This window comes from Mycteria americana, chromosome 14 (assembly GCF_035582795.1).
Source record: "Mycteria americana isolate JAX WOST 10 ecotype Jacksonville Zoo and Gardens chromosome 14, USCA_MyAme_1.0, whole genome shotgun sequence".
NCBI classification, from domain to species: Eukaryota; Metazoa; Chordata; class Aves; order Ciconiiformes; family Ciconiidae; genus Mycteria; species Mycteria americana.
In genome coordinates, this window is record NC_134378.1 from 586,324 (window position 1) to 614,039 (window position 27,716).

Consider the following 27,716-nt stretch of genomic DNA (forward strand, 5'->3'; position numbering starts at 1 on the left):
CTGTCCATGGAAGGTGAAAACAACTGAAAAGTACGCAGGATGCAATAAATCCTCGTGTAATGATTACCACCTTTATAATTACAGACATTAAGTAAAGTCCTGCCTAGGGTCTCCTCCCTGCCTTTACCTGGCCTCTGCCAGCTGCTCTGAAAGGCCTTGTCTGTCCCGCTCCGTGGCTGCCAGTCGCACCTCCAGGGCAGCCTTCTCATGCGCCAGCAGTTCCTTCTCTTTGGACACCTTGGCCAGTGCGTGCCCTTGGCGAGAGGACTCCTGGTGCAACTGCTCCAGGCCACTGCTAGCCAACTCTTGCTGGCGGGAAACCTGAAAGTGGGACAAAATACAGTTAAGAGTCCTTTTTCTGGAGTTCTGTGCAGAGCCAGACAGTGACACTACTGAAACAGCTAGAGGAGAAAGAGCTCCTGTGCTGTGGGCTGAAAGTTTAAGAGCATCTGCTGTATACCACACTCATGCCCTGGGCTGCCCAAAGGCACTGGCACTGTTAACTTGAAAGGGACGTGTAAGGCCCTGCTGGGTTGCCTGGGACCAGACAGCTCCTATGTACGACAAACGTACATAGCCCAGACTAAGTGTTTTCATGCAAAAATACCGCATTTTCCAGAACTGCCACCTTGCCAACTAAAATTCTATCAGAATCTAGTCCAGTGCTGGAAATTTTCAGGGAAGGTTGAGCAAAAGCAACTTTGCTCGCTGAAGAAAGTGAAAATAGACATGGTTTCTCCTTCTAGGAAAAAAAAAAACATCAAAGTCTCACCTACTTCAGTGCATAAAGCAGTTCGATGCAATGAGGTGATGCTTGGCAGGGAAACAGCCCTTGTGGTGAGCAGTGTCATTTAGTGATTGACGAAAGCCTGGCTGATGCGCTCAAAGAGATGGTAGACTCTGTTTGTACAGTACTTCATGTCAACAACACTGTTTACTTGTCTTACACAAAGAAGTTGCCTAATATACTTTGCTGGTATTCAAGCTTGAAGATTAACCGTGATTTTTTTAGTTTTTTTCTTCAGTGCAACACCTGTTGCACAGGTTATCCCACAACATCCAAGACTGTACATTATGAAACTGATATTTAAATAATGGCAAACTCACTAGTCTCCTCTGGTGACATGATTCTCCCAAGCTTTTTTTCCAGGGTACCGAAATCTGTTAGTCCAGAGTGAAGAGTCCTGTGTGATCACCTGTTTCTCACCTACTTCCTCAAGTCCTAAAGAGGTTCTAATAATTCATAGAATCATTTAGGATGGAAAAGACCTTTAAGACCATTGAGTCCAACCGTAAACCTAACACTGCCGAGTCCACCACTAAACCATGTCCCTAAGTGCTACATCTACACTTAGGTCTCTTAAATACCTCCCGGGATGGTGACTCAGCCACTTCCCTGGGTAGCCTGTTCCAATGCTTGATAACCCTTTCGGTGAAGAAATTTTTCCAAATATCCAACCTAAACCTCCCCTGGTGCAACTTGAGGCCATTTCCTCTCATCCTATCATGTGTTACTTGGGAAAAGAGACCAACACCCACCTCGCTACAGCCTCCTATCAGGTAGCTAACAGCTTCCTGCCCGTTGGTTCTCAGTCTCCTCTTTCACACGTTGGGTACAAGACTTTCCAAGGTTCTTCTTTGGCTAAGACAGACTTTTAAAGTCCAGATTACTATTCCCACAATTACTTTTGCCTTCAGCAGTGAATTGATGAAAGAGCTTGCAATCTATTCGGGGAGGAGATGTGTATGAATTTCCAATCCAATAGTCATAGGATCACAAGATGGGTCAGGTTGCTTGCTGTTGCAAAATGGCACTTCTTGCCCCAAAGGCCTTCTGCACTCAGTCTTGCAAGGAACCGTCAGGACAGAGGTGCTACATTGCTTATGATGGCCCTGGGCAAATTCCTCCCAACTCCTTTAGCACAGCCCTGGGTAGCAAAAGGGCTGTACAAGAGACAGAGCTCTCTTTATGCTGCTCTCAATTTCTCACCAAGAATTGTGGAAGAGTGGTTAAGTGAAAAAGGACACAGCTTAATTGATGTGAGCAATCCAGCCTTTGATGGGGCCTGGGAGCCAGAGATCAAGGTGAAATTCCCTTGAGAACAGCAGAAGGAGTACTTGGTAAAACAAGATAAGCGGGACTAAGTCTGGGAAAGTGCTGATAAACCCCCCTTTGTGAACAGTGCGTGAACGGCAACTTTGTACCAATCATATAATTGTTTTAAGCGCGTGGACAAGTATAGTTATCCAATAGAATAGTCGCTGTTAGCGCGTGCTTTGCTTAGCTTCTATATAAACCTGTTAAGTAATCTGAATAAACGAGAACGACCATACTCATATTGAGATTCATCGTTACTCCGGGTCCGTCTCCCACTCCGACAAAGAATCAGTTAACAGCAAAACCACTGTCATATGCAATCTCTTTTCCAGTCTTGTCTTACTCAGAAGAGCTTCTGTCAGTCAGTCGTTTTTTCTGTCCTTTCTGTTGAAGGCAATAGTTTGACTAGGGACAGAAACAAGGCTGTGCACAAGGGGTGTGTTTTAAACGTGAACACAGCCCATCGATGAATCCAAGAAGCAGCCACAAAAGCCATAATGTTGGTAATAGCAAAGTTCAAAACACCTTTACCTGTCCTGAAGCTCCTTCTTCTCCAGGTCCCCCTTGACACACCGCTTCCTGCACATCACTTGCACATTGCTTTCTGCAAAAAGCTTGCACATCGCTTCCTGAGTCTTCCAGCTTACTTCCTGTTCCACTTGCTGCTGTGCCAGATCCTTCAGGACAAGTCTATCCAGAGTGACGGACTCCCAGAGCTGTACACCAGAGTGTAGATGGGAGCAGTTTACAAGTGCAGATCCAGAAAGCCTCATTTGCTCTGCCTTCAGCTCTGACAAATCTCTGAAGAAGAATACAGAAAGAGCTCATGTTCACACCACCATCTTTATCAGCTGACTCACTTCTGAAGCATGTAATTGCACAACAGTAAAAGCTGGCAGGAAAGATGACATCTTCGTTAGGGACGAATCATTCATCTGACACTTTGGGTTCAGGACACATCTTTCTTGATAGTTGAGCAATGGGTCTGTTGGATGGTTGAGGACCGAGTCTATTTTCTCCTCAGAGATAAGAAGAAATGTATGGAACAGCCAGAAGGCTTCAAGAATTAACTAGGCATACTCTCACACCAAGGAAAGCTTATAATCAAATAAGGGAAATGGCTGACGGTAACCCGGAGTTTGAAATTGCATGCTGACACCAGAAGAATGTGCTGTTACAGCTACATTATTTTTGTTTGCATAGAAGGCAACTGTGAGAAAGGAAATTCAGAGAGCCCAAGAACAAGAAAACAAACATAAGAAGGAGGTATCAAACTAAGCACAATAAATTGCATAAATGCAGTAACACGGTAGAGAAGCTATTCTTTCTCTCAGCAATGTTGGCACAGGAATAAGCGGATGCAAACTGACCAGAATAAACGTAAGCTGGAAATGAGAAGAAGAAGAAGAAAAGTGTATATATATATATTCATGAATGATCTTTCCATCAGGAGCAGTGGGAAAAGAAAGCCAGTGATATTTAAGGCAGATTGTAATCACTCTATAAAAGGGAACGCTCTACATGCTGCGTGCATAGCTTTGGTGAGTCTCTTCCAATGTGTCCACCTATGCCCGTGTCTGCGTTAATATGCCCAACCATCAACCTAGTGAAGTTCAGGGCCTCTGCATTGCTTATAGCCCAAGCCCCTCAGTTGTATCTGAAAACCAGCATCACACAACATGATTCTGAAAATAGCCTATAGCATGCTTAATGGCATTGCTTCAGACTGCCAAAGGAGAAATCGTATCTTTAGCCACAACTAAGGTACCATCAAGGCTCAAAAAGCAGGTGTGAAGGGAAGCTACATTTTTTCTGCAAGAGATCTAGCCTTCAATTCTACTCACCAGTCAGTGGCAGTCTTCAATTCCAGGAAATGACGGCGGATACCACCTGACACCCTACGCTGAGTAGACGGTTATGTTCACCCCTTAAGTAGCTGTCATAAAGCTAAACATGCAAAGACAAAAAGAAGTGCCAATTCAGCCTTCACCGTCACTGTACAAGTCTTTCAGATAGGAGAGAGTACAACCACCATCACCAGATCTCCTTTAATAACTATTGTGACAGGGGCATCAAGGACTGAAGAGCCACCATGGAAACATCCTCAGTAGACCTGCCACCTGACTTCAAAGAAGGGAACATCCACACTTCTGCCACAGGAGTGGATATCAGCAAAGCAAACTGATCATGATTCATCATCTCGCCTTGCAGAGGTGTCTAACAGTCTTGGTGGAGGAAGACAAAAACACACCCCTCCAAGAGCAGTGTCAGATTTGCTTATAACAGACTGTTGGTAAGGGAGGTTCCGTTGGCTACTCTGAATGTGAAAATACACAGACCTCTCCAGTTTCCACTGCTGTAGACAGAGATTTAGGAACTATTAAAAAGATGAGTGTTCATGTGTGCCTGCCCTACAGTGCCCAGCAACAGCAAGCGTTTGCCTTTAAGACCGACCAGTATGGTCACAGCAGGTGGGCATCTTCCATCACCACAATTTGCTGACACTCCTCTATCTCACACCCCTGTCTTCTGCTAGTCAACACCAATACACCCTCAATGTAGCCACAACTTTCACACAGCAAGTTCTCTGTGACAGGAGGAAAATGCATTCTCATTCCACTCTGGCATCACATCTGACGTTCCCGTAGCCTACCCTTACCTCACGTTCATCGCGCCATTCACTCTCCTTCAATTCCAGCTCCTCCTGGGCCCTCATCCAATCCGCCGTCAGTTTTCCAACATCTTCTTTAAGGGCTGAATTAACCTCATTCGCTTTACCGAGCTGCTCCTGCAGGAGAGTGTTCACTTCTGCCAGATTCTCACACCTTGGAAAGGGAGAAACAGCAATGAGGTCACTGAACAACTGCTAGCCACAAGCAGCACCCAACTCCTTCAACACTGACTTTGTTGTCAAACTGAGAGGTAGTAAAAGTGCTTTCTAGGATTAAGTAAGATCTCTCTGTTATGGCAAACTCATCTGCTTCTCCTTGCTTTGAGCCTTCAATTTCCATCCACAATTCCAGTTCCCCCTTCCTCTTCAACTTCGATGATGCCCACAATTAACGTCTTGCCTCCCCTTCGTGCTGTCTGATCACTGGATGCATTACCTTTCTCTAGCATTGTCCTGACCACCTCTCTTCCTCCACTCTCCTCTCTAAGTTTCCGTGTCCTTTTCCCTTGCAATGTTGTACCCACTGCTGCCCTCACCTTCTTGTCAAGCCTCTCCCTCTCCTTGTCCTATACACTGTGTAAGGCCTGTAGCAAAGACCCCGCCTTGTTGATCCAGTAAACTGCACACCACAAAGACAGCACCATATACATAAGGGAAACAGCTTTATATGAAACTTTCAACTGAAAACTGAAAACTCAAGCACTGCAGGCTTGTGCCTTTGGGACCTCAGACTAATATCCCACCCAGGAAACATGTCATGAACAAAACTGCAAGAACTGCTACCCTGTGAACAAGCACAAAACTCAGCTTCTGGATCAAAAAGGGACTTGTGCTTCTCCCACCTTAGCTTGCAGCATACGTTACACAGCACATGGATGCCTTTCACGCCACACACACTTTATCTCTTGGGCAGAGGAAAAAAGACAAGCAGAGAAAGAAATGTGGCAGAAGATGCCCGTGGTGCGAAGTGCTGTACTGGAAGACTCTGATACAAGCACAGGATATGCTATTCAGGTAAAAAACAATCAGGAAAACTCCCGCGCCATGAAATGTTCAGGATGTCAGGCTTGGTGCTCAACCTAAATCGGGGCTCTGCTGAGTAGCTCGCCTACTGAATCATTTAGGCTGGAAAGGGACATTTGGAGGTCACCCAGAACAATCCCCCCGCTCAAAACAGTGCCATTCAGCACACAACACTATTACTGCACCACAGAACAGACTGTAGACCTTTCTCCTTTCAAAACGGCTTGCCCAGCTGCTTTCCCTGGGGAGACTAGGCAGCACTGACAGGTTTTCCTTCACTTCCATGAGCATCCAGGATACCAAGTATGAGGGAACGCTTCTTCCTTTTACCTTTGATGCTACTCTTCCAACTGAAGCAGTGCTTTCTCCAGGCTGTGGTCTTCTGTGGCTTCCCACCTGCCTGGAAGGGGTCCCTTAAGAAGAAAGGAAAAGCTTAGTCAAATTCTTGTGCTCCCTTCACTACTGTTAGCATCCATCACTTTCCCCTCCATTTGCTGGGTATCTCAGGAGCTCATGGCTTCTTCCAGGCATAATAGCGTTGTGACTACGGAGAGGAAGGGAGGGGAAGGGTGTTGCTCAATGTGAGTAGCTCTCCTCAGTCTCCCACTGATGCACTCTCACAGCTAGGTATCCTCAGCTCCTGACTGCGAGTGCTCACTTCAACTTGAAGCCTGGGAACGCTCTCCCACCCTCCTACCCTTCGTTTCCTAGGTTTACTTTAGCCATGAAGCAGAAAGAAAAGCACAGAGCCAGCTCTGCATGTTGAACGCCAGCATTCTTGCCCTCCAAAATGCTATGTTTCAACCGATTCTTTTTCAGAGACAGCCACATAATGTAACAGGCAGTCTAGCCCTCTCCTGAGACCAAGGACAAATGTTACTCCAGCAATAAAGCACTCTGCCACAAAACCAAAATCCTTCCTGATAGGGTTTTCTGGACTGGCATTTCTGGGACTACTGGCTGCTCTGAGAATGGCAACCGGACAAAACACTGATGGGCAAACTTACAGCGCTTCTTTAAACCCTTGTTTTCTTCTGTCATTGCTTTGGGGAGCTTTTTTTTGTCTGCGTTAACAAATGCTACATACGCTATCTTTAGTTAGCAACCTGCACACTCATCCCTCCAGCTTCCCATTGCTGCCGCAACTCTTGGCATCAGGTCCGGTACTGCAGGACCTAGGTGGATACATAGAACAAAGATGAGCGAATGCAGCTTGTAACAGGCTTGGCTCCTGCTGCATTAGCTTTTCTCTAAGTCTTTACAGCCCAAGCCCAGCCCATTTCACAGTGGTGCCGATACGGTCAACAAGACGTCGTTACGATACAGGGAAGCTTCACTTTATCTAATATTAAAGAAAGTGAGACAGGGTTTCTTTCACACGTAGTGCTATCTGCTCATCCTAAGAGAGCGATGGCAAGCAGAATGATCAGACAGACCGAGACAGGCATGCCCGGCCTATGGCCACCACGTACCCCAAATCAGTATTGCCAACGGGCTCAAAGTCCAGTGGGTCCCTGAAGTCAGAGGAACGAGCTTTCAGAATGGCTTTTCGGTATTTAGCAAGCCAAGTCAGTCCTGACCACAGGCCTGCTCAGCCACTGCAGACTGCGGGTTTCTGTGCCGCTGCAGAAGACAAGCACGGCAAGAAAAGCAGGACGACCTTACAGCAGCGCCGCGACCACCGTCGGGCACGGGCACGGGGCCGGGCAGGGCACGGCCTGCCCCGACCCTCCGCCCAGGCCTGGCACCCTCGCCGCTGCCAGCGCTCGGGCGCCCCGGGCGAACCCGGCCAGAGCTGCCTGCCTCTGCCCGGGGCCGCCCGAACCCCCCCGCCGGCTCGACTGCTGCCTCTGGGACAGCCGCCCGCTCCCGTGGCCAAACAAAGGCGTTTGCAAGCCCGGCATCTCGGTTTAAGCACGGAAAAGAGCGACCGAGAGAGGGGCGCGGGAGGGGGACAGCGGCAGGGCTCGGCGCCCAGGGAGGGCCCCGCGTTCGCCCCCCGCGTTCGTCCCCCGAGATCGCCGCCGCCGAGTCCCCCCTCCGCGCGGCGCGGGCGGCCCGGGCACCCCGCCACTGCGGCCCGTCCCTGGGCAGCTGCCCCCGGGCAGGCGCCCTCGCTTCTCACTTTTGCCTATAGCTTCCGCACCAGCACCTCTTGCCGGTGCTGCGCCTCCCTGCGCGGGGCGGGGAGAGCCGGGCTCGCTCGGGGCCGCTCTGTGGCAGCGGGTCCCTTCTCGCTCCTTGCTGACGGTGCTGCGCCGGGCTGCGGTGCTGCCGCGGTGGAGAGGCTGCCCGGCAGCGGTTTGCTCCAGCGAGTTCTGCTCAGAGACCGTTAACGGCCCCGCAGAAGGCTGGGGGCAAAAACCGCTCCCTGTGGAATCTGGGAGAGGAGGAGCGGGAGGAAACGGTCCCTGACACCAGAGCGTCGGGTGGGGGGGGGGTATGGGGACACTGGGGCAAGAAGGGCGGGACCCCAGCGACAGTAGGAAAGGTCCGTCGCACGGGGAAGCCAACTGAACAGCTAGAGCTTTCTACTAAAAGCTCAGACTTCAGCCCTTGACTGCCACTGGAGCAGGAGTTCCAGTCGAGTACGAAAAGCAAACGGACCTAGATGGAATTACTGAATCTTTTTCTCCCCGTTTTGCAGCATGAACGGGACAGAGTGCAAGCAGTTAGAGAAAAACCGGTATGGGAGAGAAAACTTCAAATTTACGGGACAGCGTACTCTGCGAATTAAGCTTTATTTCCTGAGCTCATGAAGAAACACAACAAACAAACAGGACAAACGGGGCTCAGTCCCCTTTGCCCAGACTAGTCTGTTACGTGATTTCACTTATTCACCACTCAGGTCATGACGTTTCATAACTTACAACCTGTGACACTTAATTCGTGCACTTATGAGCAAAAAAAAAAAAAATAAATAATTAGTTCCCTGGTGAGAGTGCTCATCCTTCCTCCTCCATCACGGTGCGGGTGTCCCCTGTATCGCTCTGGGAAGCACGAATGCCTCAGCAGTCCAGCTGCTGTTGGATCCGCTTCAGAGGCTTTTTGGGTAACGTTGCGTTAAGAGTTACTGTCGTGTAGGAGTCTGAGGAGTGGCTGGCGGGGGGGAACCCTCCCATTGAGTCACGAGGTTCAGACAGGACCCCCTTGCTTTCTAAACTCCTTCTCAGAGAGGAGTCTAGGTGCGGCTAAGTCCAGTCCTAGTCTCAGACTTGGTCAACGGTTATGTTCTAAGGACTGTATATGCAGCCATTCAGCAGAGTAAAGGCGAGAGCGTTAATTTAAACGCGCCGTACCCCCAGTCTAGTCGTGTTGCATGAACCATCACGGCCACATTAATAAAGAGTGCAGTTTATTAGAGCAACAGATACACAGACTCTTTGGATTACGGGTGATAAATTTACTGTCTGCAAAGCACGTGCAAATACCAAGAGTATGAGTGACACGGCCAGCTATAAACGCGTTAAAGATGATAAAGCGACTCTAGAGAGATTTCTAAGTTTCCTGGGGAGGCACTTGGAATAACCAAGCGTTCGAATCTTACCCAAAGGCGTCCCGACGGGGGGGAAGAGAGGCTCAGCCCGTCGACTGATCCCAGAGGTCAGAGTGGTACGCGATGGTGTCTTCCCTAACATTCGCTTTCTCTTAAGCCATTTTATACTACCTTTTACCTTTCGGGTGGAGCTTGAGTGACTCTAGTCATACATCTTTGTTTAGGATTGGTGTAAAGTCTTCTCGCTTCGCTTTTAAAGGTATAGGCTAGGAAGAATTCAAAGCGCAAGCTCAGTGAGGGGTGGTCGCACCTTGGAGGCGGGTAGCTTTTGGGATGTAGGTGTGTTTTGGTATTTTAATGATGTTATAATGAGCAAAGTTCATCAAAGGACAGCATTTTTGTCAGAAACATGACAGGGTGTTGGCCCAGGATAGCAAATGTGCAGCTTACTGGTCACACACAATACCTTTGAGTTCCCATTTAATTGCAGAGCCTGGCCGCGGCGTCTCCACACCGCTCCACCCTCCGAACAGTACCTTCTTAGAGTCAGGACACCAAGCTCCCCTGGAAGTCACCGACGTCTAAGATTACCAGGCCTAGGGAACTTCCACGGAATGGCCTTGCACGTCAGCCGTATTCCACCCGGGAATCTTCTTCAATGCTGCACCTTACCTAAAAGTGTGAATATAAGTTTAATTTCTAAGTCACCTCCAGCTATTATCCCACAGGTAAGCGGATGTTTTATACCTTCCAGCTTGGAAGTCTGCTCTATACCATTTCCAAAAGCCAGCAGATTCTGACAGTACTGCCAGACAAAGATGATGGCTGCAGGAGACAGCCAGCTGCAGGTGATGATGGCTGCATCATGGCCCTTTAGCTCTTTCTGGCCACCTGTGCTGCCTACCTGGTGCTCTCGCTTCAACCTAATGGCGCTGCTCCCAGCATACATCAGGCCTTAGCATGAGCTGGGTTAGCCAAAACGTGAGCAGGAGTTGCGTGAACCGCCACACTCCACCCCTTGGTATAGAGCAAACATCTGGCAAACCCCTCGCCTTGGTGAGCGGAGGTACTGTTACTCCTCCTGCCTCGCCTCCAGGGATGTGAGGCAGTGCCAGAGCTTATAGCCTTCCGGCAAGCGTTAGTGTTGTATTGCTATGCTGTGCTAATCACGATCCCAATGTCGGACTGAGTCAGAGACCTAAGCACTGTATGGACATTTGTTTTATCAGTGTAAGAGCGTACATTCCAGCTACTGAACCCCCTTGCATCCTTTGACAGTGGTATCGGCAGTAGCAGCAGTCGCCAGACTTCTCTTCCGTGTACTTTTATGGGTCTGGTACACCCTGGTCTCCCTGAGGAGGTGAATCTTCACAGGCGTTCAGGGCAAAACGCATGTAAGATTTACGTGAGTGAAGTACACGATGCTTAGCTCCGGCAAGTGAGCCGAGAATACTGCTGAAGCCATCAAGTTACATCTTAAGGATGTTCTCACCAGGAAGCCTCCGTGCCTGAAGGTCCCTTGCTACAGGTAACTCACTGAACCCCCTTCCCCTTGCGGCTGTCGTGTGTGCCTGCACTGTGGACCTGCTTCCGCAGTTCAGCAGGAAAATGGAGGTGCTCTGCTCAAAGAATAGTCCTCAGGTGTCTCGTTAAGGCACTCCTCTGGGTCTGGGCAACAGCGGAACTGGAATTCCATCTCGCGCTTCCTGGGAGATGCTCCCAGATGGCCACTTCTCCCACTCGTACCTCTGGGTTACCTACCAGGGCGTGGGAAGGCTTTTCGGGCTTCCAAGCCCAGTTTCACAAAGGTGCCCTTATTATTTCAGAGAGGTCAGCTCTGTCCCTCTCTTCAGTGGTGGTGTTCCCTAGCCTATGCGTATTGTTTGTTGTGAAGTGCCTTTGATGTCTTCCTTTCCGTGTGCATCTCCTCCACTCCAGAGCAGGCAGAGGGCAACCTGCCAGAGCTGCTGTGGCTGCACTGCACTGCAAACCTAACAGGAGGTGAGAGCAGCTGGGTCTCTCTCACCAAAAAGCCCAGCAGGCACAACTCCGCATTGCCAGGAGAGAATAGAGTTTGAGGAGTTTCAAGGCCTCAGCAGCCCTTTAAGGCTCATTTTCCCCCCTGGGCGTTGTTCACTAAATTATGCTCTGCTCAGTTGTGAAATGCTCTAAAGTGAGGAAAAACGAGAATTTGCTTCCTTTTCCTGTGCTGGCTTTCAAGTTTTTAAACTAGATCATAACAGAACAGCTCTTCAGTACCTTGTGTAACCAGTAGTCCTCCTGCTGAGGAAAAAGCATGTGCAACTAAGGTGTCAGTAGCCCAAATCTCTCTCTGGAAAAAGAGTTGGGTTACCAAATCCTGTAGGAACCTCTCTCTTTAATATACCTGTAATGTCTCAGTGCTGTACGTGTGAGTGGTATGCCAGCAAGCAACTCAAATTGTTGATAATCCGAGTTCAGGTCAGGGCGACTCTGGGAACCCGTTACTTCCCATTCCACAAGGACAAAGAGTTTGTCAGGGCTGGAGTTAGAGGGTGCATCTTCCCTGACAGCCGGTACTGTGGAGCTACGGATGGTCCTAAGAGCGTGGGCTTGTCTGAGCTCGTCCTTTTGCCTCTTTCAGGTGTCCCTTCTGCAGACGCAGCTGGCATGAGAACGGAAATACAAGCAGGACTATATAGAGTGCTGTGCAAAGACCAGCCAGGAGCTGTCAGACCTTCACCAAGAGCTGTCTCGCTCCCTAGCAGCTGTGCTCAGGGAGCCCAAAGCTGCTGTTCTGGAGGCAGAGACCCGGAAGCTGGATCGGTCTCTGCACCTTCTTTTCCTGTAGAGGAACAGCTGCAGCATCACAGGGTTCCTGTCTTGTGCCCTTCCCAGAAATGTACATGTTTTGCTGTGAGAAATGGGGGTGCATTTGTTCTGTTTGCATTTGGAAGCATCTCCTAGTGCCAGTGAGTTTTTAGGGGTTTTTAAATAAAAGAAATTTTGCAGGACTGCACTATTGCAGGAAGAAAAAGCAAGTGGTAGGTAAATATGTGGCTAAGGAAAATATTATGCTAGTTCTTTACTTGCACAAGTAAGCTATTACAAGCTGTTGTCTGATTTAGCCTCTTGAGTTCATAGCCGTTCCCTGTGACGAGGGAGGACAACGGAGGCGTTACCAAAATGAGGGGTGAAGAGTACACGCCAGGGATGGAAGGTGGGGCAAGAGAGTGGGGTTTTTTTCCTTCCTTCCACGCTTCAGCACAAAAAGCGCTGGTGCTCTCCCGAGGTGCTTTGCTTTCCGCTTTGTTGCTGCGACAGCCAGCCTGAGGGACAGCCTGGTTGTTCTCAAAAGGGCCTTAGTACCAAGCTCCAGCCCTGTCAAAGACGGAGGCAACGGACGGGACGGGCAGGATGTTGAACCGAGTGAAAACTGCTCTCTACCAGCAGCTTGGCCTTGGTATCAAGCCCTTTCCAGCTAACCGATCTGGGCACAGCCGGCGTCTCTCGGGTGCCCTTCAGAGGCCCGGGGCCGTTGGCGGGGGGGGGGGGGGGGGGGGGTGTGAGAAGAGGGCGAGGCGGCAGCGAGGCCCGAGGAGACCGGGAGCCCCAGCCCCTCCCCACCCGCCCCCTCGGCCGGCTTCGAGCCGCGCTGCCCGGCGGGCCGGGGCCAGGGCGGCCCGGCCCCGGAAGGCGGGTTTGGTTCCGGGGCGCGCGGTGCCATGGACTCGCTGTGGCGGCTGAAGCGGTTCGATGCCTTCCCCAAGACCCTGGAAGACTTTCGGGTCAAGACGTGCGGGGGCGCGCTGGGTGAGCGGGCGGGGTGAGGGCGGCCGGGGGCCGGCGGGCGGGCCGCCGCTCGGCGGCGGGAGGCAGCGGCTCGGGGCGGCGGCGGGCGGGCTGAGGCGGGGCTGAGGCGAGGCGGGCGGCCGCGACCGGCGGGGCTGACGGCGGTTCTCGTCTCCCCGGCAGTGACGGCTGTCAGCGGGCTCATCATGGTGCTGCTTTTCTTCTCGGAGCTGCAGTACTACCTCACCAAGGAGGTGAGTAGCGGCGGCGGCGGCGGCCCCCCGGTGCTGCCTCCTGCCCGCGGAGCCCCGGCGGAGAGGCGGCCCTGCGGCCCGTGGCGGCCTGCCGTGCCTCCGCACCCCCGCCGCCTCCGCCGCCGCCTCCCGCGGGCTGCCCACGCAGCAGCTTCCCCGCCGCAGGTCTGTCTGGGGTTTGTCTCTCCCCCCGCCGGCCGCCTTGCCGCTGGGAGCGGGCTGCCCTCCCCGAAAGCCGCTGGGCGCAAAGGCTGGCTTGTGGCCGCCTGTAACGCGGTGGCGGGAGAGCGTCTCAAGGTCTCTTGGCGCTGTCTCCACCGTCTCCAAGCAGGCACTGCAAAGAACGGAAAGCAAGCGCGGGAACCCCCGTCCCCACCCCAAATTCGGAGGTTCCCAGGTGATTCCCTTTCTTAAAAGCAGGACAAGTGGCAAGCGCTTAGCTACCCTGGAAGGTGTGGGAGGCAGCAGCTCGGGTGTCTCGCAAATGCCACCTCTTTAACAATCGGCTCCTGAGCCAGAGCAGGGGAGGGCAAGAGGCCTTTTGATTTGCTTCCGAGTGAAACGGGACTCTGTTTTTCCTTTGTTCCTAGGTTCATCCGGAATTGTACGTTGACAAATCAAGGGGAGATAAACTGAAGATCAATCTAGATGTTATTTTTCCACATATGCCTTGTGCTTGTGAGTCAGACTTCTGAATGTTGGGGTAATTTTTGTACTAGCTGAGGGCCTGACAGGCTCAGCGTGCCTGGTGCTTCCGAGCGCTGCGCTGCTGCTTGGGCCACGGACAGGGAGGAGTTGGTGATCCCGTGTGGTTAGGCAGGGATTCCAGCCAGACCTGCTGGGCGCTTAAACCAGCGCTTCCAGTCAAGGCAGTATTATTTTTCTAGATTATAAGTGAAGCTGAAGTATAAATCCACTTGCACTTTGTCAGAGAGCTCAGTGATACTGAAAAAGCTGGCACAGAGTTCACTTGGGAGTCAAGATTTGACTGTATTGTTGTTGAAAAACTGCAGAGTCTCCTTTGGAAGTTACTTGAGAAGGGGCAGCTTTTCCATTATTTTTGTACTTAAATTCTGACTGTAATGCCAATGCCACGTGATGGCCTTTCTCCAAAATGTTGAAAATCGGAATGATTACCTTTTAACCAAAGTCAAAATAAAGTTGCAGGATGAAGCGATGGAAAATTGTGCAAGTGTTACTGGGCATTACTGCTGTGCACGTTATCCGACTGTCCACTAATCTTCCCTGCCTCTTGTTCCCTTGTAGTCATTCCTTTGGGTAAGGCATTGGGCTCTAAATGTGGCGAATCTGGCTTCTTTCTGGCCACCCAAGATATTATTGGTCTTTGTCTTCTCACATTTAAAAGGGTGTGGGAAGGCCAGAGAGACTGGAAACCTCTGCTGTTTTGTGCAGAGGAGCTGTCAGTCTCATAAGAGAGCACGTAGGCAGCAAGTGCATCATGGTACTTCGATACCAGGCTGAGACCACAGACCTTCTCAGTCTTCTTTGTGAAAAGGAATCACAAGGAAATGTGCTGATGTTGAAGAGGGAAGGGTGAGGGGGTAGAGGTAGGAGGCAGCTTTCAACCAGTTTTAAGCTTAACTCCTGAAAATGGTTATGGGCTTTGGGGGTTTGGGTTTGGTTTTTTGCCCTAGGTGTATCTACCTTTCAGGGTAACGCTTTCTGTGGCAGCTGCAAACAGTCCTTCTTGTACACTGAACCTCGTATTTGGAAGAGTCGTTTAGGGTGCTGCAATGTGCATTTTATTCCCTATGCGTCACTTGGCCCCAGCCGTACGCACTCTTCTGGTCTGGCACATTCTTATGCCCCTGGCTGAAAGATTCTATATTTTCACTGGTTGAATGCTTCCTCAGCCTGCCACAGACCATAACAAATGTGTGTTTATAGACCACTTTCCTTGCTCACTGGTTTCAGATTTGAGCATCGATGCCATGGACGTAGCAGGAGAGCAGCAGTTGGATGTGGAGCACAATCTGTTTAAGCAACGTCTGGATAAAGCTGGCAATCGCGTGACTCCAGAGGCCGAGAGACATGGTAAGATGCTGTTCTGTCTTTCTCGGATGGATGCTCTCGTAGTCTTTCCGTCACTGCGTGCCTGTTTTGAGATCTGCGGGAACAAGTCACAGCTGAAGAGCATTTAAAGACTGAAAACTCTTGAAGAGTTTATAGCATGCAGATCTATTAAACTGGCAGATCAGACAACCACCTATTATACTCGCTACTTCTGCAAGGCAAATCTTTGCCTAGTCCCTCTGAAATTACGACAAGGGCTCATGGATGCATTTCAGGAATAAAGCTGCCGAGTCAGTGGTCTTTTACGACTAGAAATCAAGCAGCTGTTCTGGCAAAACTTGGCTTTGGTCATATCTGTAAATCACAGTGGGCTGACAAATGGGACGACCTGGTTAGAGGAAAGAGCCTCTCTCCAGGGAGGGCTCCAGTGACTCAGCCCTTAAGCCTAAACTTGCACCTTACTACGTTTACTTTGTGTGTGCTAATGCATACCTGATAAATATATTTTAGTTGATTTATCGTTTACAAGTTGTAGTAAGTGGTCCTTGGCTACATAAACCTCTCGTCTACATTTTTTACATGTTATGACTCGTTGTACTTCGATCCAAACCAGAAATGATTCTGGCAAAGTGCTGCAGTCTAACAGTAGTACTGTCCTGACTTTTTCTTTCCAAAACACGAGCTCCTTATTACCTTTTCTGGGAGATAGTGTAGTTCTACGTATCAGCATAAACTACATTTGTTGATTTGTATCACTCAGATTTAACTTTTCTGTTCTTGAAGTTGAAAGGCTAAACTAAGCCAAGAGCTGAACGATCGGTAGGTACGAGGGTCTCTCCAGTTGTGATGGGAATGGTGGTGATAGTGTTCTTACTGCTGTGTCACTTGGCAGCCTTTCTGTATTCAGAGGTTCTGGCATTACAAATTTAATGTCTGGGGACAAAACCAGCTTTTCTGTATCTAATTCTCTGTTAACACATGTAAGCCTCCTGCCTTACTTGTATTGCCAGTCTCCGTCAGGATTACTCTGTGTGAAGTGATTGCTCTGACTCCTTATCTAATCAATGGAGAGGAAGAGAAACTTGTAGGGAGCAAACCGTCTCACCTAGAAGAAGCATTTTAAAAGAGATCAGATGCATCACATGCAACAAGCAGTTTCTTCTGCTGTCTGGAAAAAGCACACGGCTAGTTCGGTTTCCATCACCCGTGTTGCAAGTTAGATCCGAAGTATCCGCCCATCTTCATTAAACTCTATGATTATCAGTTTCTATTAATAACACTGACATTCAGTCAGTTATTGAAATGGCAACTGTAGCAGTATTGACCTGAAATTTAGTAAAGCATACCCAAATTTTATGGCGTAGTATCGTAGTTACATTAAAATAGTTAATAGCTTAATGATCTCTATGATAGGTTGCATTCTGTGCTTGGATGTCATCTTATTCATTTCCATTGAATGACAATAAATGATTGAATTCTTTATTGGTGGTTCTCATCGTTCCCTTCCTTCCAACATGGATGGAGTTTTCCAGTTTCACGTATGATATCTGCATGCAAGTTGAGGACCGTGTTAACGGCAAGAAACCCTGCATGTAGAGTTTTATGTACTGCGGTTTCTTTATGGTATCAAAACTGTGTGCATTACCTCTGGATGCTGCCTCTGAGACAGGTCAACAGGCAGCTACTGATTGCATTTAAAAAGCTGTTACTGGTTGCTGTCTCTTGAAAGAGTATGTGTATTGTACAGGTGTTCTTGTTCAAATGGTGGGAATTGTGGCTTTGACAAAGTGTAGGAACTACGAAGCTGTATTTTTCCTGACATTGTCTTTTAGTGCAATTACAAGATTAAAAGCCATACCGCTTTTCAAACAGTGAATTCTGAAGTGCACTTTCAACTACTTTGAATGTTGTAAGCTCTAGAAAGAAAATCTCACATGGTTGTTTAATAATGGGTGTATTTTCCTAAAAGTTTTTATTTGCTTGATCATAACTACCGTAAAGTATTTGATTAATGAAATAAGGTTAATGATTGATTTTCATGCATATTTCATACTTTCTAATTAAAATATCTTTTCTGTAGCTAATATGAAATACAGACATCTTTAATACTCGCTTCTGTCCACCTGTTACACCTCCCAGTCTCAACAAACAAGGCCCTGGTAACGTTTTATCCCCTCAGCAGTGTCTGACTATGTACCTTATCGCGTCCCCCAGTGTTAGTTATCCAAGAGCCATCTTTTCAAGGCTTACAGAGGGTAGTGCAGCAGTGCCTCGATAGTTAGCCTTAGAGGGCTTTTGTAATCCAAGAGACTTGGTCCTGTCCTTCAGGAGTTGTGAGTTGAAACAGCTTGATTTTAAGGGGCCTCTTATTATAAGAGCCACTGTTTTTGAAACAGTGGCTCTTAGATGCCAAATTCCCTGGCTCACTTATTCCCAACTCCAAAATTTGCAGACCTGTGATATCTGTTTTGGTCCTTGACAAAACAAAAGTCCTGTTTGAGTTTTCTGTAGGCATCTCCTGCCCTTTGGTGGGTTTCAGCTGTCACCGGCTCTCATCTCCTCTGTTACAAGTCCCTCTTCAGCCTTCTGCACGTAAGAACATAAAACTCCATGAGTTCATGCCCCAGCCATACTGTGGCTGTGCATTCAGCACACCTGTGGCACAGACATTGGCAGAATTGTTAAGTCACGAAGAAGGTAGAAGTGCCTTGGAGATTTCTAGTGAGCAGTGGTTAATGGGTGTGCCTTGTCAGCATTGCCATCCTGGAGGACTGGGTGTCAATTTTCCCCTTGGGAGACCCCCACTCTGATCTTGTTTCACAGCAGTATATAACCGTGTTCCCTACATGTCTTGGGACAGGATTATGCATTATGCACCGTTGAGTGCGGTTGACTGCTGTTTAAAATTTTGTTTGTGTAACAGATCCTGTATCAGTCGCAATTTACTGGTTGGGTCTACTTTAGACAGTGTTTTAACAAATCCTTAATGAAAGTAACGTCTGATCAGTGCTCCAGCAAGGCTTACAGATAGCCAGTTCTTTCTATGCAGGGTGTTGAGATAAATGCTACTCTGTTTCTTGGTCTTACTTCACACCTCAGCAGGCTCTATGCATACCATTTCAGGTGGGCTTTGGGTGCAGGATGCACAGCTTCCGACACAAAACCGTTGCATTCATGTGTAGAACAGTTACTGTGCTTAGAACAAAACGAGTACAAGATAGCGTTTCTAGACATGCCTCATCACTTCGAATCCTCTTTTGTCTTAGAGCTGGGGAAAGAAGAAGAAAAAGTGTTTGATCCAAATTCTTTGGATGCTGATCGCTGCGAGAGCTGTTACGGGGCAGAGTCAGAGGACATTCGGTAACCCTTACACCTTCTCGTATCTTCTTGGCACTTGAATTATTACTGTTATGTTGCATGTTATGTTTTGGGGGTTTTTTTTGGTTTTTTTTTTTTGTTTGTTTTTTTTTTGTTTTTTTTTTCCAAAAACATCTATGAAGGTCTGTGCAATGAAATCCTCCCGGGCACGTGTTCAGAGAATGATGAGAACTATAGTGGTTTTGGTATGCCTTTGGAAGCTGCGCTCATGATTGTTAAGAATGTGCAGAGTTAGGTTGTCTAGTTGTCTACATGCCTGTTTAAGGGCAATGCAAATTGCACTACCTTTGCAGTAGCACAGAGATTGTATCTCAGCAAACGGAATCTTTTCTGGGATTATTTGGTGTCCAGAGGGGAGCTGTGTAAATTATTTCACTGTTACATGAGCTGTCTTGGAATAAAACCTGGTTATGGCCTTGCCTTCTCGCTTCTGCTGCAGGCTTTGCATCCTTATGGGAGCAAAGACCAGACATCTATCGCTCACTCAAATAACGGGTGTCATTTGGTGTTTCTCATTTGTCCTACCTGCAAATTCCTGTGAGAGTGGATCCATGATAGTTCATAGGTTCTGGACTATCCTTTGCTATTATTGTCTCTTTAGTAACTTGGGTTGTCCCATCTGTGAAGTTGCGTCCTTCCCCAGAGATGTTTCCATCTTGAGGGATTCATGATTCCAGCCTTCAACTTTTTCTTTGGCCCAGCAAAACATGCAACCAAAAAAGAAAACTGTTTTTTTTCTGGTGACCAAAGTGTTATCCAGAGGTCGAAAAGTAATAAAGGAAGTTTGCCGTTAACCCTCCCTCCGATGTTGACAGTCTTGGCCTAAAAACAGAGGAAAGGAGGAATAGCAGCAGGCAGATGCTTTGTTCACACGGGGAAGTTCCAAACTGCTCAGAACTGATGTCATTTTTGTAGCAAATTTCTTTGCCAAGGAGCGATGTGACTGTCTAAATGGACAGGCAAAGCCCTTTTCAGACTCTAGAACGGCATTCAACCAGCTTGCATCCTCATGCCAAAATCTCAAGAAGCTCAAGCTCCTTCAGGAGTATTAGGCCAGCTTTCAAGGTCCAGTCCCTGATGTTTGCTTTAGTGCTTCACTGACGAAGAGTCCGCCAAGGATTCAGGTCCTGAGCTGGAGCATCTCTTTCTAGTGATAAAGATGGTAAAAAGGTGCTTGTGTTTTTGCAGGTGTTGTAATACTTGTGACGATGTCAGAGAAGCATACAGGCGGCGAGGCTGGGCCTTCAAGAACCCGGATACCATAGAGCAGTGCAAGAGGGAAGGGTTTAGCCAGAAAATGCAAGAGCAGAAGAATGAGGGCTGCCAAGTGTACGGTTTCCTAGAGGTCAACAAGGTGAGAGACGGGCTTTGCTGTGAACCTGCTGCATGATGGTGATGAGCGTGAAAAGGCAGAGTAGGGGCGTTTCTTTCCTTTTCCAGCTTTAGGACTGTCATTTAATAACCGCTGGGCTCAGCAAGGTGTGTGTGCCTGTAAAGGGGTTCAGGGGGAGAGTCAGGAAAAGCGGTGGGAAGGGGCTAATTCTTCTACATCTTTGTGTACTCCTCCTGGAGACCACATTCTTTATTTCTGGAAAGTAAACATTTTACGAAGCCAGACATTGTGATTTGAGCATCATCATGGGTACTGAACCGTTACAGGACCCTCTGTCACCGAGTGTGATGAGCAGGAAAGATTCAAAGGGGAATGCTGGAGGTAGCAAGGGTCCAAAGGTAGGTGTCACTGAGGAAATTCCTGGGAGCCACTGTTATGCACTTGGAATTTTGCACATCTCCATTCTCATCAGGTCTGCAGTTAACATCAGCAATAGGTTTGCACAGACGTCGAAGGTGTAATGTAGCATGTGAGCTTGGGACATTCAGATCTTCTAGGGGAGAGAGTGTGTATGACTGCTGGTAAGTGTCAGGGAGGATTGCCACCTAATATCCATATGCCTTTCAGATGCCAGGATGAAACTTTAACAACCTTTGTCTTTTGGGGGTTTTTCTGGGTTTGGGGGTTTTTTGTTGTTGGTTTAGTACTTTATTTTTACGTGCAGGTTTTTTTTTCATGGGTGTATACATAGGATCACCATTGTTTATTGTATTAAGGGGTTTTTTTACACTGCTCACTCTCCCTCTCAGTTACTTTATCCGCTCCTTTTCTGTGATACTGTTTTCCTGTATTTCCTGCAGCAACAGTCAGTTCCCTGCCAGTAAAGTTAATTCCTCCTTCTTCCCATTTTTATGTCCACTAAAATCATTTGCATAGAATGGTTATTATCAACATCAGTATGTAATTATGGCTTTCCGCATGACTGTGAGGATCAAGGGAAATTCATATCTCTCTTAGGACAACATCTGCTGATATTGTGACCTATGAAAATGAGTTGCTTGGTGTCTATCTTGTTTAAACAAAAATGTAAGAATCCAAACACTAGTATGACTGCTTTATTTATATAGATTCAGACCTTTTAATGAAAGAGTACTGTCTCCTGCAGGTAGCTGGAAATTTCCACTTTGCACCAGGAAAAAGTTTCCAGCAGTCTCATGTACATGGTAAAGTATTTTCTTTTCCTGCTTATTGTGACCTTTAGCTTCCAAATGTATCTGACCCTTTTCTTTGAATATCTTTGCATTGCTGTCCATAATAGTAACAGGACTGCTTCAGTGGGGTGGAGGATGTTGTTGAAGTTTGGTTACAGAGATTTAGAACCATCGTGAACAAATAGAAGAGTGGTTTCTGGAGGTGCTGCCACATGGCTGTGGAAGAACGTGGAGGAGAATGTTACTGGGCAGTCTTTCAGTCTCACTTGTTCCACAAAACTTTGCTGCTCTGCTGTAAAACAATATCAAGTAAGGTGTTCGGTCCAGGACCTGAATATCTCTGGAAGGGATATTTTAGAGAATACCTCAGGAAAATTTTAAAGCAATTCAGAACTTTTAGAGTAAAATTTAAGTTGTAAAGGAATTTCTCAAGTATCTATATGAATACACAGTGGCCAGAATAATAGTGGTAGTTTATAGAATCATAGAATGGTTTGGGTTGGAAGGGACCTTTAAAGCTCATCTAGTCCAATCCCCCCCTGCAATGAGCAGGGAGATGTTCAATTAGATCAGGTTGCTCAGAGCAATAATTTAGAGAGAAGGATGTTGTGGGAGACCATGTCAAAGGCCTTATGGAAGTCCAGATAGATGACATCAGTAGCTCTTCGCTTGTCCACTGATGTAGTCACTCCATCGTAGAAGGCACTGGGTTGGTCAGGCAAGACTTGCCCTTGCTGGCTGTCTCGGGTCACCTCCCTGTCCTCCATGTGCCTCATCATAGCTTCTAGGAGGATCTGTTCCATGATCTTCCCAGGCACAGCGGTAAGGCGACTACATCAGCCAATTCCCTCAGGACTCTGGGATGCATCTCGTCGGGTTCCATAGACTTATGTATGTTCAGGTTCCTCAGGTGGTCTCGAACCTGATCTTCTCTTACAGTAGGAAGGACTTTGCTCCCTCAGTCCCTACCTTATCTCTTTAACAGGAACTTGGTTAAAAATATTTGTGATTTAATGGAATGTTTACAGTTCCCTTGATCAAGTTTTTGAAGCGTGAAATTTGTAGTACAGGTTTCACAAAGAGCTTTAATTTCAGCCTGATTTTTCCCCTTCCTATCAATCACTCCAGTTTAACCTGTACCACTGAGGTAAAGGTCAGGGGAGAACGTGAATGTGCTTTGTGAGAGTGACTGGTGTATTTGGAGAAAAACTAGCAAGCTTTTGAGCACAGTTTGTACAGATGAAAAAGCACCTTTGTGCAAAAGAAAAAATATGCCTGTTTTTCCCCACAATATTAATTGTTGTCAATAATAAAATATTTCACTTCTTCCTGCAGAACTTGCTATATGTGCTTAAACTAGCATAACAACAGCAACCTTACTACAGCCAGGATTTACAACTTCACAGCATGTATCTAACTTAACAAGAAGCATCTCTGCATTGTGTCTATTCTCTGTAATAGGCATGAATGCAAGCTGGCTGTCCTGAGAGCAAGGGCTTTGTGTACGGAGAGGAGGGGGTGAGGCCAGGATAGCTTGTGCCCCAGAAGTCTTGCACAACTGAATTGAAAAATGAAGGGCTTACACTGGGGAAAATACAGGTAAAACCAGAAAGGACTATGTAGTTACTGCCAACCTTTTGGAGGCAGAGTTAGGAATATTAGTGTTTTGAGGACAGTGAAAAGGAGTAGGAGGAGGGGTGATGGGCAGACAAACTTTCCACTTCTGGGAATTCTGTCACATTAAACAGTGAGGAATAAAGGCCCCTAATAGTTTTCTCCAGGTGCAACTGTTTTCAGCTGTCGGGATCTCCTGATTCTGTTACGGTCTATTGTGATCCCTCAGCGGCTCTCTTTCAGGTACTTTTCCCATCTCACCATGAACCCACGTAAACATTTTGCATTTACAACGCCCTTTTGCAAGGCATTCAGCAGGTCTGCTCTGCTGTAAGAAAAAACACCTCCCCTTGCTTGCTCCCACTAGCTGTATCTGATGGCCCTTGTGCCTCTGTTGGGAAAGAGTGAACGGTCACTGCCCATTCTCTCCTGCCTCTCAGGATGTCATAGACCTTTCCTGTGCCAGCCTACAGGCTGTGTCTTTCCCCCGCTGAAGAGTCCCAGCATACACAGATGGTCCTTTGTGGAAGCCATTCGACCTCTGAGCTTCCTTGCTGGATTTCTCTGAACCTCTGTCAGTTCCTTTCTGGTACCTCTGTCTGGAGGTACCAGACTGCACAAGATTAAGATCCAGGCTAAGCATGACGTAGGGAGTGGCATAATGATTTTCTTCCTTTTGTTCGCTCTTGCTTTCCTAGTTATTTGTAACACATGATTTCCCTTTTTTCCCAACCTTTTCCTGGGCAATGTTTTCATGGCACCAACCAACAACCCAGGAGTTCTCCCTGACCCTTGAGGGAAATGGACAACTCAGAGCCTGGTGTTTTTCTTGTACATGAAGCTGAGACTGTTTTCTGCCTCAGTATAAACTTTCTTCATAATCTTTTTTTTTTTTTTTAAGTTTACTGAAAGGAGGAAGGTTTTTTCCCCTTTAATTACAGATAAAGGACGTGACTAGTATTGGTCAGAGGACAGAGCTTTGTGAGGTATTTCCAGAGCTCCTCTGGAAATACCTCGTTTGGATCATAATTCCACACAAGAACTTATGTGCATGTGATTTTTTAATCCCTTTAACAAGGTCTACATTAAAGCTCAGTCCTGTTAATACACTTAACAGAATGTCACACAGGGTGAAGTTGAATGTCTAAGAGAAGTCTGAATATTCCAAACTCTTATTGTCATAAACCACATTAACAGTCCAACCAAAATCATAATTTTACTAGGCCTATTTGGCACAAAACTGTGATGACTGACAGTATTTTTGCTCCTGCCTTCTATTCCCTACTGATTTGAATCAGTAGAGAATGGGGGGTGAACAAAAATGTCAGTGCTATGGAAAGTTCGTTCCATTGCACCACTCTCCTTGCCTCATGTTGGAGTAGCTGTACCACGTTTGTACAGCTGATGGTTAGACCCAAGTCCATACTTCTATTTTTTGATGCTACTCAAGTACTGAAGCTAGCACACCAGCTTTTCAGTTTCTTGCGCTGTTACTCTCTCCTTCTCCTGAGGGATACTACTGTTCAATAGATCTCCAGCTAGGGAATCTGCACAGGCATCTTCGTGACAGTGCAAAGGGTCCTATTCAGACACACTTCTTAAATCTGACCATAAATGCAATTCTGATCTGAGCTTCTGAACTTTTGTCGTGTGCTTGGTGTTAACATCGTCAAAACTGTAACTTCTCTCCTGGGTAGAAGCAAGTTGAAATTGCCTTTTTCAGAAAGTATAATGAGAAGTTAAGAGGAGACACGGGGCTAACACACATGCAAACCAGAGCCAGCACTGCATAAAATGCAATTTTATTTCTGTTTAGTTATGTTAGCTTTAATTGTGTGTACCGCAGTCGTTATGTCCTTTTATTTTGTTTGAGTAGCTGCCCTAGGATAGATGTGACCCAGAAGAAGTCTTATTTTTCAGTGTTTGGACTTCCTTTTCTGTACACAATTCTCTCTCCTTGCCCGTGTCTTTGTTCTCGCATACTCGTATTTTGTCCCCAGAAATAATTTTCCTGAAATAATGCTTTATAGATTCTAATATTCATTGTAAGGTGAGGTTTGACAGCACCAGCTGAATGTGAGAGGAGTATAGGTAAAAGGCAGGGAGCAGCCTTGCCCAGAGAGGAGTTCATCCCATTTCTCACATCCATGAGCCTTGATTCTTTGTCTTTGGCTTGGCAGAAGTCCTTCCATTAAGGCAGAGGAGATCAGAGATCCTTGTTTAGACTAGGTGTCCTGGTTTCGGCTGGGATAGAGTTAATTTTCTTCCTAGTAGCCGGTATAGTGCTGTGCTTTGGATTCTAGTATAAGAATAACATTGATAACACGCTGATGTTTTGGCTGTCGCTAAGCGGTGTTTACATTGGTCAAGGATTTTTCCCCCCTTCAGCTCCCCATGCTCTTGCAGGTGCCCAAGAAATGGGAGGGGGCACAGCCAGGATAGTTGATCCAAACTGACCAAAGGGCTATTCCATACCATATGACATCATGCCCAGTATATAAACTGGGGGGAGTTGGCCGGGGGGTAGCGATCACTGCTCGGGGACTGGCTGGGCATCAGTCGGCGGGTGGTGAGCGGTTGTATTTTTTTTTTTTAATATATATATTTTTTTCTTTTTTTTCCCCCTCCCTTGGGTTTTGTTCTCCCCTCTCTCTCTCGTTGTTTTTTTTTCCTCTCATTATAATTCATTATTATTATTACTATTATTTTGTTCCAATTATTAAACTGTTATTATCTCAACCCACGAGTTTTCTTATTTTTGCTCTTTCGATTCTCTCCCCCATCCCACCGGGATTGAAGATTGAAGTTACATACAAGTTTGCTAACGTTAGCTAAATTCAGTTACTTTCCTAGTCAGGAGAATGCTAATGAGTAGCCACTGAAATCAGATTATCAGCAATTGCTTGCCAATTTTTTTAATTTCTAAATACTGTGTGAGTGGGTAAGCCTCATGAAGGCCCTTCTTAAGAGTTATTGAGTATCAGGTTTTATTAGTTACAACCACATTTGGATATTCGGAGTTAGTTATTGACAATAGGGTATGTATATGGGTTTTAATGCAGACATGTATATTGACTAACGGGAGTCAAAGTTTTGATACAGGTAGCCTGTGAATCTCATGCTCTTAAGAGATGCAAGTGTGTTATCTCATCATAGGGTAACATCTGCTGAAACCACATTTCCCTTGTGTTTGGCATTCTAAATGTCCTGAGGGCTTTTCATTAAAAAATCAAGCCCCCAACATCTCAAACTTTCCCAGCAAAATGCATTACCGAAATCTTACGTGACCCCAGCCTTATTTCTTAAATATCCTTATACCATGGTAATCTTTATGCCCCAAGGACCTCTGATGGTCTCCTGATAATCTTTTTTTTTGCAAAGTAAGTGTTTGACATTTCACTTGTTTTAACACAAGTTCTCCTCCCTGTCTTTATGCAATATTCATGTGTCTGAAGGAACAAGAAACACTGGAAATGCTGCAAAACTGAAACGGTGTTAAAAAAAAAAGTTTGTCCACTTGTAAGAAAGAAGTTATTTTGCCCTTTTGACTTTGTTTTGTTTCTGCCAGCATGAATGTTAAATCCAGGTGAGATGATTTTGCTTCACTTCTTGTTGTTTGCGTGGATGTTTTTCTATGCTTGTATGTAACCTTTGGTCTCATGTTCTTTTGAGGTTGGTTCCATATTTATACATATGTACCCAACCTAGGTGAAAGTTGTTCTGCACGGTCATTAAATACAACTTTGCATTCCTTTTGGTTTCTCATAATCTCCAGGCCCTGAAGGAAATGTAATTTGGAAATTGAGGGGAGGGTGTTTTTCTGTCTTTAGATAACTGAAGAGGAAGGTCCGGCTCTGCTGTGTTAATGCAATTTTTATCCATCCATCCATCCATATTCATGTTTCTAGTATACCTAACTGGGAGACTCAAGAACTGATAAAGTTTTAACACCTATTGTATCTAGAAAAGATAAGACTTCTACTGTACTTTCCCTCTTGGCTGGTTCATGAGTAAGGAGATGCTATATTCTTCTCAGCTGACCACTGGAGGCTGAGCACTTTATTACTAGAGGTATTTCTGCAGCATAGACTTTTTCATATTTTATTGTAGTTTTCATCGTTACTAGATGTTTTAGCATGTGTTGCTATTCATTCCTCATCTCAGGTCATTGGAATTGTTCTCTCTAAGAGAATTCACACGGCTGATCTTATGCCTTTGTGCCATCTATAGTGGTTAATTACCTTTTAGCTAGTGCGTAAATATACTGCTTGTGCTTCTTGGACGGGTGCTCTGTCTGTCTGTCCTTCGCATGCTGTGTTCGCAGAGAATCTGGGCTGAAACTTTGGGAATTTGCTTTTGAAGCAAGCAGTGACGCTGATTTTCCTCCCAAGTTATTGGAAGCATTGACAACTGGTCGCTTTAAGCCTGCGCTGTGATGCTCTGTCTTCAGTGTCAGAGAACACCCCCACTCCTGAATGTCATACAGGCTGTAAATGGTTTTGTCTTGTTCCTCAGCTCATCTGTGGTCCAGTTGCACTGAGAAATCCCAGGTTGTTAGGAAGAGGACTAAAGGCGGTCGTAAGGAGGACTGAAGCACTTCCAAGCAGACTTTTTGGCACTGGAACTAGTAGTCCTGGCTCTGCTGCATCAAGGGAAAACGAGAGTCAACCATTATTGATACTTCACAGTCTTCTGTTCCAAGCAGCACAGCCTCAAGCCCTGCTGATTCATTTGGCACTAGCTGAGATCGGGCTTGCTTCACTGTTGTCTGTTCCACACGCTTTGAATCCTAAACTGAGATTTTATGTTCAGTTTATGCAGGGTGCTGCAGGT

The 27,716-nt window shown here is 46.8% G+C and overlaps 1 protein-coding gene across 5 annotated transcripts in view; it reads left to right on the top strand.

Annotated features, from left to right (window-relative positions):
* The first annotated feature begins 12,589 nt into the window (after positions 1 to 12,589).
* LOC142416885 (endoplasmic reticulum-Golgi intermediate compartment protein 3) overlaps positions 12,590 to 27,716 on the top strand; it is a 29,975-nt gene continuing 14,848 nt past the window's right edge. For 2 of the 5 annotated variants that reach the window (XM_075516982.1, XM_075516983.1), the window contains exons 1-7: positions 12,964 to 13,080; positions 13,243 to 13,313; positions 13,904 to 13,991; positions 15,249 to 15,368; positions 18,614 to 18,707; positions 19,914 to 20,079; positions 21,224 to 21,281. In XM_075516982.1, the coding sequence (XP_075373097.1) occupies positions 12,993 to 13,080; positions 13,243 to 13,313; positions 13,904 to 13,991; positions 15,249 to 15,368; positions 18,614 to 18,707; positions 19,914 to 20,079; positions 21,224 to 21,281 (685 nt within the window). In that variant the 5' untranslated portion in view covers positions 12,964 to 12,992. Of the gene's footprint in view, positions 12,731 to 12,963; positions 13,081 to 13,242; positions 13,314 to 13,903; positions 13,992 to 15,248; positions 15,369 to 18,613; positions 18,708 to 19,913; positions 20,080 to 21,223; positions 21,282 to 27,716 lie in introns of those variants that run through there. The other 3 variants (XM_075516984.1, XM_075516985.1, XM_075516986.1) reach the window with 3 other exon arrangements.